This window comes from Tupaia chinensis, unplaced genomic scaffold (assembly GCF_000334495.1).
Source record: "Tupaia chinensis unplaced genomic scaffold, TupChi_1.0 Scaffold000046_3, whole genome shotgun sequence".
In the NCBI taxonomy this organism is placed as follows: Eukaryota; Metazoa; Chordata; class Mammalia; order Scandentia; family Tupaiidae; genus Tupaia; species Tupaia belangeri.
Window position 1 is genome coordinate 3,221,598 of NW_006159504.1, and position 17,389 is coordinate 3,238,986.

The 17,389-nt window shown below is 43.6% G+C and overlaps 1 protein-coding gene across 1 annotated transcript in view; it reads left to right on the forward strand.

Moving 5' to 3' along the window:
- Positions 1-8,604: 8,604 nt before the first annotated feature.
- SDR16C5 (short chain dehydrogenase/reductase family 16C member 5) overlaps positions 8,605-17,389 on the forward strand; it is an 18,940-nt gene continuing 10,155 nt past the window's right edge. Inside the window, exons 1-3 of the mRNA XM_006140869.3 lie at positions 8,605-8,737; positions 10,685-11,024; positions 16,579-16,710. Coding sequence (XP_006140931.1) covers positions 10,692-11,024; positions 16,579-16,710 — 465 coding nt within the window. The 5' untranslated portion in view covers positions 8,605-8,737; positions 10,685-10,691. The remainder of the gene's footprint in view (positions 8,738-10,684; positions 11,025-16,578; positions 16,711-17,389) is intronic.

The window sequence follows — 17,389 nt, forward strand, 5'->3', positions numbered from 1 at the left end:
CTGTGACCATAGGAGGTGTGGGTAGAGGCAAGAGGATCCTGGAATGCCCCAGGGTACATCCTGACCAAAGAGCATACTTGCCTTTTAGAATTCATGAAAGGCTGGAACAGCTCTTGTAAAGTCCCTGAGAATGCATGCTTAAGCATTTCAATGAGGCATGTGTGGAAAGTTGTGATTATGGCATCAAACTGTCCATCCCAAAACTGAGAGGGTCTTTTAAAGACATCATACTTAGGAACCAGCAGGTGGCATGGTGGTTAAGGTGCTGGACACTCCCACATGGCTGACCATGGTTTGAGTCCCGGACCTGGCAGCTTGCTTTCTCACTCTTTCTCTCTCTCTGTCTCTCTCTGGTATAATGAAAATAAATGAATAAATAAACAAAATTAAATAAATAATTATTTTAAAAATTTAAAAAAATAAAAATCATAAAAAAAAAATCACACTTAAATGGGGTAGAAATACCAGGAATATTTGTGTTATAAAAACTCTAATGGTATAGGCAACAAAAGGTTAAAACCCACCTTCCTTGAGTGTATAACTAAAGATTTCAAAAAGGGGGAGATGCTCTAAAGAGTATTAGTGTGAAAGTAACCCCAGGGAGATTGGCTCTTATAGTCCTGATGTGTGTGTGCACCTATACATGTAGTTTGTCATGTTATGTACTGTATGTTGTATGTCTGTGTGAATAAAAAGGCCTTAAAGAATTCTGTTCAATTTAGTTTATAAAAAGAGCACTCATACAAATTAGCTTAAATGCTTTTCAAGTTCATATAACTTTAGTGAATGAGCAGGCTTCAAGTGTAATGAAAGAAAAAGATTAATAAGTGAAAGTCTTCACAATTTCCAACACATATTTTGTCTAGGTTTTTATTGATCAAGCAACATCACATTTACCTTAATACGGTTGGTTTAATGAAACAGCTAGTATTTATGTGTTGTGTGTTGCATTTTACATAGTAGATATCTAATAGGGAGATGAATTCATGACTAGCTTGTTCTGGCTTTAGTTTTAGTGCTAACAGGGGATCTGTGACCTCAAAATAACTCTAGGATGTTTACAGAGGGCCCCTGAAACATCCAAAAGGGAGATGTTAAACCAATCAGGCTTACTGTTTACATGTTGGATAAAAATACAAAGCATTGTCAAATTAAGTAATTCTAATTTTGTTGATATTATATTTCAGGTAGATGTATAAATGTTATGTACTTGTATGCCTATACATGCATTGTGTTCCAAAATAATTTGAGATTCCCAGGAGTTAATGGCAGGCTATTATGTTAAACTGGTATATATAGCCAAATTTCTCTGTCCGTTGTGAATTTTTCTCAGAGCATTAACTATGGCTAAAATCCTAATGTTATGTCCTTAAGGAAATTCACAAAGAGGATGAAAAGAAAATTCTCTCTTACAAGTACAGGTTTCTAAAAAAATTTAATAATTTATCTGGGTAAAATCTTCATTTTCTATGGAAACTGATTGGTTTTCTAAACTGTTAAGCCAAAATTGACCAAAAAAAAGTAAACAAAAGTTTGACAAAATTACATACTAAGTAGTAGCCCATGCAATGCCCCTGAATTAAAGAGGTAAAACTGGTGTGAAGGGATATAAATCCAATGTTAAACATGGACTCATGGAAACATTACTGCCTGGTTCCCTCTGAGTCATCCTTATAATTCTTGTTGTTAAGCTAACATGCTTTAGTTATTTCTATTTTTGGTCTTTAAATTTTATAAAAAATATTAAGAGAGTCTGTTAGTAAGATTGTTCCATTTTACATTGGAAAGTTGTTAAATAAATTTTGTTATTGTTTGTACATGTTCACAAGATGCTAGCATATGCTAAAATTTAGGATTGCCAAAAAAATCAAAAATTCGCTCAATATAAATGTATGACAAGCTTAATAGCTCCTTTGAAACATCAAATTTGCCAACGTAAAAGAAAAAAAGCATAAATATGCATGGTTGTTAAAAATTGGGCCTATCTTTCTGAAACAAAAGCTAAAAAACTACTGTCTTACAGCTTAATAGGGTGAGAGTCTCAAAAAAAAAAAAAAATTGGGCCTATCTTTCTGAAACAAAAGCTAAAAAACTACTGTCTTACAGCTTAATAGGGTGAGAGTCTCAAAAAAAAAAAAAAATTGGGCCTATCTTTCTGAAACAAAAGCTAAAAAACTACTGTCTTACAGCTTAATAGGGTGAGAGTCTCAAAAAAAAAAAAAAAAAATTGGGCCTATCTTTCTGAAACAAAAGCTAAAAAACTACTGTCTTACAGCTTAATAGGGTGAGAGTCTCAAAAAAAAAAAAAAAAAATGGGGTGAAGCAAGTTAAGGCTAGAGCTCCAGATTGCCTTGCCCCCAGCCCCTTGCTTTTTTGTACTTCTCTTTCTTTTAGTTAAGCCTCTCCCCCACTGGACTTTGGACTTTGCCCTCCTGACAGTACTCAGCTGCTCCTTGCAGGATCTACTGAAACTTGGGTTCACTTCTCAGAGTAGGGACAATTCAGAACAAATATCAGAAAAGTTCCCACATTACTCAGAGAAGTGTTATAACAAAATGGGCAGGGCACCTTAACCTTTGATTTAGCTCTCACCCAGTAGTCACTCGTAATCCTGAAGGCTGGGAACTACTCTGAGGGCAGGATCTGGAAATGGTCCCGATCAGAGCCTCTGCCTCAGAAGAAACTCTGTTTCCAATGTGAGTAGCCCGGGCACTGAACAATGCCCATGGCTGGCATCCTCATGTCCTCCAGTGGGGCCTTGTCCCTAATGTGGATTTGGCAACTAGAGACAGACACAATGCACTGAGCTCTGAAGGGAGCTCTGGACTTCTGGAGTCTAAGCTAGCCTTTGAAATTGAGGATTCATGGCACCCGAGACCCCAACAGCACCCCTTGGACATCTGACAACACTGGACAACCCTCAGGTAACCCTTAAAGTGACTAAGATTAATTTCTGTCTAAATTAGAGGTTAAGATTGTTTCCAAAAGTACACTCATAAAAAAAAATAAGAACAAATAGTAGTAAACAGGTCGGCTGAGCCTGTGACAAGAGAGAAAATTATAAGACCCAGTCAGTGGGTAGATGTCTCTATCACCAACTAAATGTTCTTGTAGCTGCTCCAGATTCTGTCCTCCTCCTCCTAAACTCTGGAGAAGAGAAAAATAAAATAAAATAATACTTTGGGCCTAGTCTAGATAGCCTTATCAATGGTGTTGTCTCAAAATGTGTTGCTCATACACAAGTGAACCCTAAAACCCTCAGGCAAGGCTCCCTTGGGAATCAAATCCCAGAGGAAAAGAAAAAAAACTTAGGGAACATTGGGAAAATCTATGGTGTCTAATAGTTCAGTCTCTAGATGACATGAAGCTAGCTAATGTAAAAAAAAGACCTCAAATAAGTAATTAGATAAAATTAAATAAATGTAAATGAAATGTAAATGTTTATCATTGAACTTGTCTGTTGGATTAAGGCAATTTTTAATTGTAAACTTGTAAAGATAAAAACAAAAAAATCTGGGACCAGCAGTTAGTGTAATGGCTATGTCGCTGGAGTCCCATGTAGTTGACCGCAGTTCGCGTCCCGGACCCAGTGGCTTAAACTCACGCCAGGCACGTGTGAATGCGTGCCCAAGATCCCGAGAGGAGAATGGAGAAGGGATTGCGGCGTGGCCATCCTCCTGGGGGGTGATTACTCGCTTTCTGTCTCTCTGTCTCTCTCTGTCTATCTGGCAAGCACACGCACCCTATCGCAAAAACCTCTCAAAAAAAAAATCTAAAAGAAGGGTTATGGCTGTAAAAATGTAGTTCTAATGGAAAAGATTAAAAGAAAAAGTTTTCATAATGAAAGAATTTTGTATAGTGAGTTTTTGTCTGAAAATAGAATGACTATATCAAAACGGGAGAAAAAGGAGACAAACTAGAAGGTGTGAAGCATGTTGTTGAATGTTTGAGTTGTGTTACAAAAATCAGAAAAAGTTACAAGAATTGATCAAGTCAGTGTTCTGGAGCTGGTTGTACTATCTTTAAATGTTATATACAGTGAAACAACTAAGAGAGGAGCCCCTCCAACTAGTCTAGAAGGGGCCTCACATAGTTGTAAAGTGAGCCTGTGAGTCTGTCACACCAAAGCCAAGAGGACTGCTTCCACGGACTCACCAGAACCTTGGTCCATAAAGATGGGCCAAGAGGGTCCTTTATGATGGTGCTTCAGAGACCAGAGAGCGGCAGCCCTGTGTGGTACATCCAGGGGGTGACTGCAAGTCGGACATTGTCAAGGGTGTGACTCGGCGGCTCCACGACCAGACGGTTGGAGAAAGGACGGGCTGCTGCTTACTCATGAGATGGATAAAGGCCTTTAAATATTGGATGCTAGTTGCCTCTGGACCTAGAGCCCAGTATACCAGGCACTGCACTATCAAGGTAACTCTCCTTAACAGATATCTGCAGAGACTCAAAGAGAAAAATGATAATGATTTCTGTTTTCTGAGAAATTTTATTTCTGTAAATACCTAACCAAGTGCTGTCCTGCTTCTGTAAACTGCTTGCATTGTCTCAAAAAGAGCTGTGTCACAGCTCCCTGTAAGTACTTGAACCTGGTGACTGCATACTGTGAACATTGGCCCAGGCCATCCAACCAGACAATCCTGTGCATGAGCAACTGCGCCCAGCAACTAGAGACCATAGAATCAGCCCATCCTGACTGGGACCCTATAGAGCTCAATAACAGGGATCCATGATTGGCTCCACTATGTATTTGTGAAAGGGGGAAATGAAGGGCCAGAGTGACTCCATTTCTTTCAGGGTGACTCCATTTCGTTAAACCCACCTTGCTTAGAATCAGCGCCATTTCAAGGAGGCGAGCCAGTCACGTAAGAAAAAGTCGTAAGAAAAAGTCATGAGAACATCACCCCACTGGGACTGACCAGTGAAAGAAACAAAGGAGATACCAGAGACAGCTACACTCTGTGAGACAGCTACACTCTCTGTAATCTACAGCCAATGTGTAACCACCTGAGTGCATTCCTCAGCACCCCTCCACCTCTCCCCACCCCAACAGCCAAATAAAAACCCAGTCCAACCAACATGCAGGGCTCTCAACTCTGACCCACTGTGTAGGTGAGGTTGGGAGTCCTGGCTTGAGCCTGAATAAAAGCGACCCTCATGTGCTTACATCGGAACGGCTCCCTGGTGGTCTTTTGGGAACTTCGTGACTGGGGCACAATAGTGTTTATTCATCATGGATTGCCTGTGCATTCCTTTAGCGATATTTTTCTACTGTCCTATTCAAGTTGGTGTATATAAATGCTATATATTATGGCTCATTAGCTATGATTAATTCTTCCTTTTTTTTCTTTTTTTGGAGAGGTTTTTGCTATAGGACGCATGCGCTCGCCAAACAGAGAGAGACATAGAGACAGAAAGCGAGAAATCACCCCTCAGGGGGGATGGTCACGCCGCAATCCCTTCTCCTCTATTATCCTCTTGGGATCTTGGGCATGCACGCACACGCGCCCGGCGTGAGTTTTAAGCCACCGGCTCCGGGACGCGAACCGCAGTCGACTACGTGGGAGTCCAGCGACATAGCCATTATGCTAACTGCTGGTTCCCATGATTAATTCTTTCCACAAAAAACATTTTCTCTTAGATTCTGGCTTACCCTTCTACTCTGCTTATATTTTTTTCTTAAAGATATGTACATTGTTATATACTCATATCAATACTTTATGCTTTCTGGGATTTTATTTTTCTTTTCTAGTCCCAACTTACAAAAACAATTTTCCAATATTTTATTAAATATATTTTTTTTTTTACTGTTAACACTCATTTCATCTGGGTGCCCCCCCCCCATGTCCCATTTTCACTCTTTGTGTTGTTTACTGAGTTGGAGTTACTCATGGTTTCTGTGGGGAAGAATGACTCATTCCTACAGTGCCTTGGAACTTAAGGTATCTTTTTTCTCTGATTTCTAGAAATAGGATCCCTCAGCTTACCAACTAGTCAGCCCTCACTGGCAACCCTATCTTCTTTTCTAGCACTATTATGTATTTTTTTTTTTTACATTTGTATATCCTCTCTTTCTTTTAAATGGAATTTTGGAAGAAAATAGGTTATAAATGCATATGCTCAGTCTGCCATCTGGACTGGAAATGTCTGTATATATACATCCTCAGAAACATTTTTATTATGAAATAAAAATATGTACATAATGGCAAATTTAGAAAATATAAAAAAATCACAAAGAAAAATAATGTTATTAGTTAATAATGGGAAATGCTAAGATGTGAATTTACTTCCAACTGTTCTTAATGCCCATAAATAAAATTTTCTTTAAAAATTAGGATCATGGCATATATTTAGTCTTGTACTATATATATATATACCTATATGTGTGTGTGTGTGTCTGTATGTGTGTGCGTTTAGAGAGAGAGATTTTTGCTATAGGATGCATGCAAAGAGATAAAGAGAGACAAAAAGTGAGAAATCACCCCCCTCCTCCATGGGGGAATGACCACATTGTAATCCCTTCTGCATTCTCCTCTGGGGATTTTGGGCACACACCTACATGTCCCTGGCATGAGTTTCAAGTCACTGGGTCCAGGACTCAAACCGCGGTCGACTACATGAGAGTCTGATGACATAACTATTACACCATCTACTGGTCCCTTGTACTATATTTTTAATATTCACATAATATGACTCCTATCATTTGACTCATGATTTCTATACCTTTGAAAAACATGATTTTATAAAAAAATAACTATGGAGTATGCCATCTGCACATGCTTTTTAATAACCAATGGTCGATTTTTTTATTAATTCTTTTCTGAAAAGGTCAGACATTCGCATGATTCAATGAAGTGAAAAGTCTTTAACAGTCCTGATTCCCGGCAACCAGTTCCTCTTCCTAAAGGCAACAACCAATACCTGATTTTTTCACTAAAATGAAGTCCAATAGGTAGAATTGGGTCCGAAGGTAGAAACCTTTCTAGATTCTGATAGATATTTGTTCTCCTGAAACACACCATTTACGTCACCCTGACACTCACCATTCAGACAGGTGAGGTACCTTTCTTCTATAGACCCAGAGGCACCTGGGTACACGCACTCAAAGGACCTCCCTGCTCTCCCCTGAGCCTACTCTCCAGGTTCATGTGGTCTGTTTCTTTTCTTTCTTTTAAGAATTATTTTATTTAAATTTACTTATTTATTTTAATTTGACCAGAGAGAGACAGCGTGAGAGAGAGGGGCAAAGTGAGAAAGCAAGCCTCCAGGTCCAGGACTCAAACCACAGTCAGCCATGTGGGAGTCCAGGGCCCTTAACCACCATACCACTTGCCGGCCCCACAGCGTTTCTTTTCTCACTCAAATAAAGAGCACAACTAAGGCCTGCCCCAGGTACAGGCAGGCTATTCGCAGTCTTCACCTCTCATTACTTCCAGACCTCGCCTCACCATGACTCCCTGTTTTTCCTTTGTTCCACAACTTGTCTTTCTGTTCCGAGGCCACCCATCAAGCACCATCCTCTGTTATAAAGCATTGCAGTGTGACTAACACCTATTTTAGCTCACTTAATAATTTTTTTAGAATTATTTCATTACATTTGCTATTATTGTTATTTTTTAATTTGACCAGAGAGAGACAGTGAGAGAGAGAAAGGGAAAGTGAGAAAGCAAGCCACCAGGTCCAGGACTCAAACCACGTTCGACCATGTGGGAGTCCAGCACTTTAACCACCATGTCACCTGCTTGCCCCAGATCATTTAATAATTGTTTTTATATTTAACTTTATTTATTTATTTTAATTTGACCGGAGACGAAGAGAGAGAGAGAGATGCGAAACAAGCCACCAGGTCCAGGACTCAAACCACAGTGGGCTATGGGGTAGTCCAGTGCCCTTAACCAACATGCCACCTGCCAGCCCAAAAAATGTTATTAATGGATGTTTATCTTTTTCTTTTCCTAACATCTATCTTTGCTCTGTCTTCTGGATCTTTGGACACAGGTAATATAGTCAGTAAATACTGATTGAGTGGGAGTCCATGGTACTAGTCTGGACATGACTGTATTTCTCAACTTGGCCTAGTTAAAAAATAAAAATAAAAAACTTCCCTAGCCCTCTTCTCTTGGCTGCCTGCCAGGGCTACACCTAGTCCCATCGCCAAAGCAGCCACCTCCTGGAGGCTGCCAGGCCTAAGCCCACATTCCTTAACTGCTCTGAGGTGTTGTCCCATGTGAGAAGTCAGGTAATGCTGGAGACCTCCGCAGGGCGCCCAGCCCTTCAGGCTGCAGAGGAGCGACCCGGCCCGTGGGCACCCCGACCCTGCCACCTTTTCTCTACCACCACCCACCACCGGGAGCTGCGCCGTGCCAACTCCTGTGGGGCGTTGTGAATGCTGGTGCCCGGGCCCTCCAAACCACAGACTCTGATTTAAAATTCACGGTGCAACCTGGACAGCGGAAATTTTGAACCTATGAGAAATCCCTGCAAGCGTATCCAATCTCCAGGATTCAATTTCCGGCTTCTACATCTGCCGGCCTAAGGGAAAAAAAAAAAAAAAAGCTGTGCCGGTCCTCTCCGCGGGCCGGCTGCGTACGCCCCACCCATGCCCTGGCAGGCCCGCCCAGAGGCAGGGGCTGGGATGCACGCCGGGATCGACGCCTGAGACTTCGTTGAGCTGCAAGCCTGGGACGCGGGCGAGACCATCTTCTCTGTGGGCAGTGAGGGCAGCGTGTCTAGGGTGAGTTGCCTTGCTGAGGTCGCCGGCTCCTGAGGGGATGGCTCCTAGAGAAGGCGGCGCAGCCAGAGTCAGATCTGCTGCCCGCAGTTAACGACGGCGGTGGGCGGCGAGCCCCACCAGGGAGGCAGGGCTGCTGCACCTGCGGTAGCGCCAAGGCGTGAGCAGCCAGCTCCCCTCCCGAGCCAGTGCGCAAGGAGAGACGCTTCCTGTTTCCTCTTCCTTGGGTCACTCTGTACGGGTTCCCTGTCTCTGCTGCTCAGGGCCTCCACCTCCTCCTCCCCACCTTTCTTCCCCACCTCGCCCAGCCCACTCCTTTACCGAAACTGTTCATTCTATCTGCTTCTATCTATCCGCTCATCCCCGCCACTAGGAGCGCCCCACCAAGGGCCTTAACCATGCACACCTGCTGCTTTCCCTGTCCTAGGAAGCAGGTGGCTGACATTTAGGTTGGCCAGATCTGCTCAGCTTTTTGACTGAATGGGCATTGGATGGAGACACCAAAGAAGTCTTCAACCGGACTAAATTGAACATGCTCTGTAACTTTCTACGAGTCTCTGCAATAAGATAGAACCGCGCACTCACTTTTGTTAGTAAATGTACTTAATATAACCATCTGGTATGGTCAGGCATGGCCAGTTCTTATGCTAGCAGGAACCGCAGTCATAATTCTAACTAATTTATTTTGCTGTCATTATGTGCTGGGCACTGTGTTAGCAAGATCTCCACATTATGGCTGTGGCACGTTGTGGGAACCAGATTACAGACCGGGATGTTGTGTAAGCTTGGTGGTGCTGAAGTCCAGCCAGCTCCTTTTGCACCCAACCCCTCACCTCAGCACCCTGCAGAGGGCTGTGTGCAGGGCAGTGCTTAGCCCCAGTTGCTTGGAAGTTTCATACTAGCTAGTAGTGATCTTACCACAGATTTTAATACTTTACTTGTATTACATTGTTTAACTTCACAGCTCCCCTCTGCAGTGAGTATGATATGTACCTTTCTTCCTTTAGGGGAAGGAAGCAGGCACAAGAGATGAAATGATTAGAAAGTTGCAAAGAAAGGCAGGGACAGATTAAGAATTCCCACTCAAACCATAATCTCTAGACTTCACTGCCTATGCAGGTACACAGCAGGGACCCTAAACCCCCTATGGGGTGACTTCAGGCTGCCAAGCTCTTAAGAATCTGGTAAGAACCTATCCATGGGGATAGAGCATGGACTTGCTTGCTTATTTTATTCATACCAGAGAGTGCATGAGTGTGCAGGAGAGAGAGAGAGAGAAACATCCTTGGCAGGATCTCGTCCCATTGCTGTCCCATTGCGCCAACTGTGCCACCTAGGGGAGACCTCATTCCAGTCCTGGGTCATGCCAATGCGGAGACGGTGGAATATAGAAGTCTAGCATGCCCTGATGTTAAGAATGTTCATGTCATCCAGGTCAGTGGTGAGACTTCTGTCCTGGTGTGGACTCACCTCATGATGTGCCTGAAAGGGAACATTGCAGCCTGAGTCACCATGGTGTGGATTTCTGTAATGGAAGAAGTGTTGGCAGTGCCCAGACTGCTGCCAGGGAGGGTGCCCAGAGTGTGCCATGACTGCACGCAGTCTGACCCTCAGCCTTGCACGTGTGCAAGTACGTGCCACGTGACTGCGTATTTACAGTGAGAGTCCTGGTCCAGCCGCAGTGGTACAGTGGTACCACTCGGCTCTGCAATGGTGGAGGCTGAATGGAAAATCAGGGTTGGAGTCCCAGGTAGACCCATATCTACCAGGCCTATGAGCATGTGCCTGCAAAGTCCTGCCTGGCCAGGAAAGGCTGGGAGTGGACTACTGAGGGTGCCTCTCTGGATGTGTATTTCTGCCTCTCTCTCACGAGAGAAATAAATGAATTTTAAATGAGAGTCTTCCTTTAGAGCGTAAGTCTTCATATGAATCTGTCTTTCTTTATGTCAGCCAGGACATGTCTTCCAACATGAAGTCAGCAAAGGACTTACTCATTTTAGTGGGAAAAGTACTGTTTTCTGTTTGGGAAGCTATGGTTTTCAGCTTAATCAGAAAGCCACGGAAGAACATTGCTGGGGAAATTGTCCTCATAACAGGCACTGGGAGTGGACTGGGAAGGCTCTTAGCTTTGCAGTTTGCCCACCTGGGAGCTGTGCTTGTCCTCTGGGATGTCAATAAGGAGGGAAATGAGGAGACGTGCAAGATGGTTCAGAAAGCTGGAGCCACGAGAGTTCATGCCTACACCTGTGACTGCAGTCGAAGGGAAGAAGTGTATCGAGTGGCCGAGCAGGTAAACCTCGGATGATTATTGCTTTGGGGGTGCCATAAAAACCCTAAGTAAGTACTTGGAATGTATCAGGTTAGTTGTTTATTTGCCTGTCTCTGATGTCCCCTTAATTATTTATATATGTGATATATATATATGTGTGTGTGTGTGTGTGTGTGTTTGTGTGTTTGTGTGTGTTAGTTATATATATGGGGGAAGTAGGAATTTTAGGATTTTGGAGTTCTGCATGCAAGACACTGCACTAGGTACCCATGTATGTGTGATGTCAAAACCATATAAAGTAAAACCCACAAGTATTCCCACTTCACAAATAAGCAGGGACCAGCAGTTGGCATGATGGCTATGTCACTGGACTCCCATGTGGTCGACCGTGGTTCAAGTCCCAGACTCAGTGTCTTAAACTCACAACAGGCACGTGTATGTTTGTGTGTGCCCAAGATCCCATGAGGAGAATTGAGGAGAAGGGATTGTGGCATGGCCATCCCCCCCCGGGGGGTGATTTCTCACTTTCTGTCTCTCTGTCTCTCTGTGTCTTTCTGGTGAGCACATGTACCCTATAGCAACAACCTCTGAAAAAATAAAAATAAAAAACCCAACAACAGAAAAGGAGACTGAGACTGAGGTTTAGGGCAGCTGTGTGACTGCTGATGACAATGTGTAAGGTACTGATTTTGACTGGACTAATACACAGTATATTTATGCTGAGAAAACTCATTTTGTATGCAGCAATGATATACAGTGATTAAATGTAAAAAGAAGAAGAATTAAAAAACACACATGCACAGCTAATAAGTAACAAGCCACAGCTGGTACTTGAGCTCATTGGCTCCTAGGTGTGTGTTCCTCACCCCTGCACTGTATGGACTGTACTAGTGCCCCTCACTGGATAAATAGTGGTGCTAACATTCTTTGAAGATAAAGAAACCAAGACACAGATGTTAAATACCCTGCCCAGAGTCACAGAGCTGGTGCTTGACTGAGGCAATTTGAAATCATATTTAGTTTGAATTTGAACCTAGGCAATATCCTCTTGCCACAATACCTTTCTCCAATTGTGTTTTTCTTTCTTTTTTTTTTTTTTAATAGAAGTTTTTGCTATAGGGTGTGTGTGCTCACTGGAGAGAGAGACAGAAAGTGAAAAACCGCCCCCCCCAGGTGGGATGACCATGTAGCAATCCCTTCTCTGTTCTCTTCTTAGGATTTTAGACATGCACACACACATGCCCAGCGTGAGTTTTAAGCCTCCAGGTCCAGGACTCGAACTATGGTTGATTAGGAATCCAGAGACGTAACCATTACTCCATCTGCTGGTTCCCAACTGTGTTTTTCTTAAGAAAATCAGAATATTACTGTGGTTTGAGTCCCAGACCTGGCAGCTTGTGTGTGCATGCCCAAAATCCTAAGAGAAGAAGAGAAGAGAAGGAATCGCAGCATGGCCATCCTCCCTGGTGGGAATGATTTCTTGTTTTCTATCTCTGTCTCTCTCCGTGTCTCGGCAAGCACACATACCCTATAGCAAAATAAAGAACTAAATAAATTCTCAAGAAAAACAAATCTGCTAAACTTGCTAGATTGCTTCTTTGGTGATTATACAGATGCACATATAAAGACAGCATTCAGGAACCCAGAGCTCCGATATGCTGACAACTGGGAGTGTCCTAATTTATGGAGGCATGTACCTTCCCCTCCTAAGGATTTCTGTGCCTTCACATTGGCATGCATACCCTGCACATCCCTCTCCTGAGCCACTTTGTGGCCCCCAGAATTGCCCACGTTAGTGAGAAGGGAGGAGCCAGATGAACCTGCTACGGGTAACCAACTATATGTGACGTTCTAGGCTCACACACAATCCCTTTGCTTCCTATCATTTCAGAGTGGAAAGAGTTGCAGGTCGCTGACGGGGAGTTTTGGTTTTTAAGTATGTCTTTACATGTATATCTCTGTTCCCACCATCTCCACATCTCCACTCACAGACTGCTGAGTACAGTCTTAAGATCCACCCCCAACAAGTTCACACATGTTTAGGCTGGAACTGCCTTCCAAGGTCAGCCAACTCGCAGTCTCTGCTGTGCCCAGCCTCACAATTCAGCTATTTTCATGCCAGGAGCCGCTCACCTGACACATTGATTTATACTGACTACAGACTTCCCAGGCCAGTCTCAGGCAAACTCCAGGTCATATCCGAGCACTAAAAACCTTCAATAGGTGTCACATTAGCAAGAAGCATTCTCTAAATAATTACCCACCCTTTCTCCTAGGCTTCAGAAATGGTCAAACAGGTCAGATGACTAGCTTGTAGTTCAGCTGTTATTAGTCTAGGGGCTTGAAGAGAAGGAATCATGTGCTCTTCTGAACTCAGAAAGCACCCCCACCCTTTTAAACCAACCATTGTACTTCTTATTCTGGGTGGTAGAAAAGTCCCAGAGGGTTTTGGAAGTACACAATAGACAATGATGGAGAGGAAATTTTTCAGAGTGTGACCACAGTGTTTCATTGCCTCTGGGTCTTCAGTGACTTGGAAAGCTTGCATCCTTAGATCACAGCTTAGCCCTGAGTTCATAAAGTTCAGCCTTGCTACTTGGCACCTGGGGAAGAGAGGTTATTTTGAACAATAAACACTAGAACTATGTAGTTGTCTCTTGTCCTTGATGTGGCATGTGAAAGTGTCCTAACTACATATTTTCATTTTATTTCTTTCATGAAAGAGTCAGAGAGAGTCACCCACAACAGTGTTCTTCCACCATGATCCAGCCCCAACCTGGGCAGCCTATAGAGCGAGGCCTGGACTGCACAGCCAGGACCTTCCATGTGGGTCCAGAGTCACAGGGCGATGCGTTCCTGCTGCACCATTGGCTGGCCTTTGTATATTGAATGACTGCAGTCCTTAGATAAGACAAGTCTGAGTCAACTTGACTAGGCATACCTTTGACTGCTTTGTTACATTTAACAACAAAAATGACTAAACACGGGAATTTATTGACAGCATCTGTAAAATTGATGGCTGATTCCCAATATTCAAGATCACATTACATGACTGTTTCATGCCTTAAACTGCATGATCACTGATAGGAGCATCTGTTTCTAGTGCCAGCTACCACTAGTAAGCAGTGCTTGGAAATTCAAATCAGCCATCCTGGCGGACGCAAATTGGACACTGACAGGCATGGCAGTACAAGGACCTTAGAGTGGGATCTTGCTTTCATGACATAGGTATGGGCAGGGAAATTCCAGCAAAGAGAGAGGCACAGCTCTTGTGCGTCCTGTGAGAGTTGCCATTCAGGGTCAAATGAACTGTTGCCTCACTCTTACGATAGGGAGAATAATGGATGCAAGGAAAGAAAGTTAGCTTAAAAACTAGAATCTGGGGGACCAGCAGTTAGCGTAATGGCTATGTCGCTGGACTCCCACATGGTCAACTGTGGTTCGTGTCCCAGACCCGGTGGCTTAAACTCACATCGGGCGCGTGTGCGCCCAAGATCCCGAGAGGAGAATGGAGGAGAAGGGATTGAGGCGTGGTCATCCCCCCTGGGGGGGTTGATTTCTTGCTTTCTGTCTCTCTGTCTCTGTCTGTCTGGCGAGCGCACACGCCCTATAGCGAAACCCTCTCCAAAAAAAATCTAGAATCTGGGGCCAGCCACATGGCATGGTGGCTTAGGCAGCTGGATTCCACACAGCCAACTGCATGGTTTGAGTCTCAGACCTGGCAGCTTGAAAAACATGCCAGGCATGTGTGCATGCATGCCCAAAATCCTGAGTGGAGAATGGAGTCATGGTGTGGTCATCCTGCTGGGGAGGTGTTATCTCTCTCTCTCTCTCTCTCTCTCTCTCTCTCTCTCTCTAGGGAGTACATGTGCCCTGTAGAACTTTTTAAAAAACATCAACATTAGAATCCATTGCATTCGGTTTTAGATGTTATACCTGGGCCCTTCAGAAACAGTGCAATGCCCACAAGTTTATTCTCATTTCAAGTGTGAGCATTTTACTGTGTTATTTGCAGTTACCAAATCAAGGAAGTGTACCTGTTCATTTCCTGCTGTGTGACCCCTCGCTTTGCCATCCCTGACCCTGAGCCAGGGTATCAGCTTCTAATGCCCCCGTGCCATCCTCTGCCCACATCTTCCTAACTTTCTATTTTGCCTCAGATGAGGCTTAGCTAGTTGTTTCTAACCTTGACTACAATTGAGGTTGGATCTGACAAAATATTTTAGCAACTCTCCAAGGCAGATGATATGTTAAATTGATCCCAGTGATTTTATCTGACAACTCTAACATCACATGTGAGGTTCTCATAGTTCTTTCTTAATCCCAAATTTCACCTAGCACAGCCTGACCCCCACACGAGGGCCCACACCTTCCCCAACAGTAGATGAGAACGATGAAAGTTCCCACCAGGCCATAGTGGTATGTTCTCCTGACACCACGCACAGGTGCAGACACACACACGAGTGTACACACATGCACATACACAGCTGGAGAGGTCACTGGTGCTGTGTGAGCCTCATCCACAGCACATTCGACTGCAGTGGCAGCTCCCTCTGACTCTCGAGTCCAGGGCCCTGTGGTGTGAAATGAATTACAGTGATAAAATTCAGACTACCGAGGAGAGCAGAGGGACAGGACTGCTTCCTTCACCATCCTGGAAAATTCTGTGCCCACTTTTCCTGTAAGAGCCAGGGTCCCACACTGAAACTCTGCGATAAGGGAAAGCTCCAGATTGCTATTTCCTTCCATGACCAATATTACAGCATCCAACAGAATCCATTGCAGCCCTCCGCTCAGAGAACTCCTGCTGTGCTACCTGTCTGAGATGTCTATCACCCTCTTCCTTCCTTGGTCCCTTACTCCATCCCCTCCCCAAATGTGTTAAAAATCTTGATCTATTGGGTTGTCGGAAAAGTCATGACCCATTTTTCTGTGCAAAAATGCATCATGACCTTTCCAGTGACCCAATATATGACACGCGGCTATGATAAAGCTATTCTTCTGTCCCCTTACATTGATTAAAATGATATGCCACTTATACAGAGCATAGAACAAAGTTGCTGATCCCAAGTTTTGACAAGAAAAGCTGTAAGCTGGCCTCATGGCCTACTGTTTAAGAAAGCCAAATCCCACAAGACAAACTGTGCAGTTCAAATCCTGGAACCAGTGGCTTGAAACATACTGGGTGCATGTGCATGCATGCCCCAAACTCCAACAGGATAGAGAAACGTAGAAGGGCTTGCAGTGTCTCCTTCTCCCTCTTCCTCTCTGTCTCTCTGTCTCTCTCCAGCAAGCACACTCACCCTGGGGAGGGGAGTGTGCGGGGGAAAAAAATTCCTAACTGTAGAGGTAAGTAGCCTTTCAACATTGGGACCATCTTAACAAAGAAGAGTTGAAAAGAAAAACATCAGGATTGGATCTCTGGCGTACTGTAAGGCCAACAAGGGAAATAAACCGAACTCTGTTATAAGGTCTGAGCTTAAAGGAATAAGAAAAAATCAAACTATGGAAAATAAAACCTAAATCGTATAAGGGGTTATTGCCTTAGTGCTATTGCTCTTGTTATTCCATTCAGGTTAAAAAAGAAGTAGGCGATGTCTCCATTCTAATCAACAATGCCGGAATCGTAATAGGCAAAAAATTCCTGGACTGCCCAGATGAGCATTTGGAAAAGTTATTTGATGTGAATTTCAAAGCACTATTATGGGTAATTATTTTTTCTCCTCATAACAGAAGTAAAGTTACTCTGGCATTTAGAAGTTTTGGGGGTTTTTTTCTTGATTATCTACAATCCTATTGGCCTATAAAATAAAGGCAGATTTTTCAGTTTTAGACTGTAGGCAAGTTCACATACAATCTTTGAACACCTGCACGCTGCCACCCAAAGAGCTAATGACTTACTGGTAGAGGTCAGAGTGCTGCCGACAGCCATGGCCCCAGCTGAGCAGGGCAGTAGCTCCTCAGAGACGCGAACACACAGTGCTGTGGAAGGTGCCCTGCGGCTTCCTTTGTTTGTTGTGATGTGTCACCTCTCCCAACATGTAAGTTTCTCTCTGAAACTTATTGCCAGGTAGGCAGACCAAAGATGTTTGGCCTTTGCGAGAGATGCCTTTTCTTCCCTCCTTGTTGTCTTCCTCTATGGTTAATTTCTTCTCTGCTGCAGAAGACATCTTCTCCCAAAGTTCAGTCTCTCTGCTGTCCCTACTTTCTCCAGGGGTACTACAGTCCTGAGCCACGGAGTACCTCTGGACCACCTTTCCTACATTCTGTGTTACAAAATGGAATAAAAATCAGAAACTATTATTCAAAGAAGTAGAGATGAGTTTGAAGCAAAGTGTTCTTTTTAAATGGAAGCCACAGGGTGTCCTGTAAACAATATGTAGGGA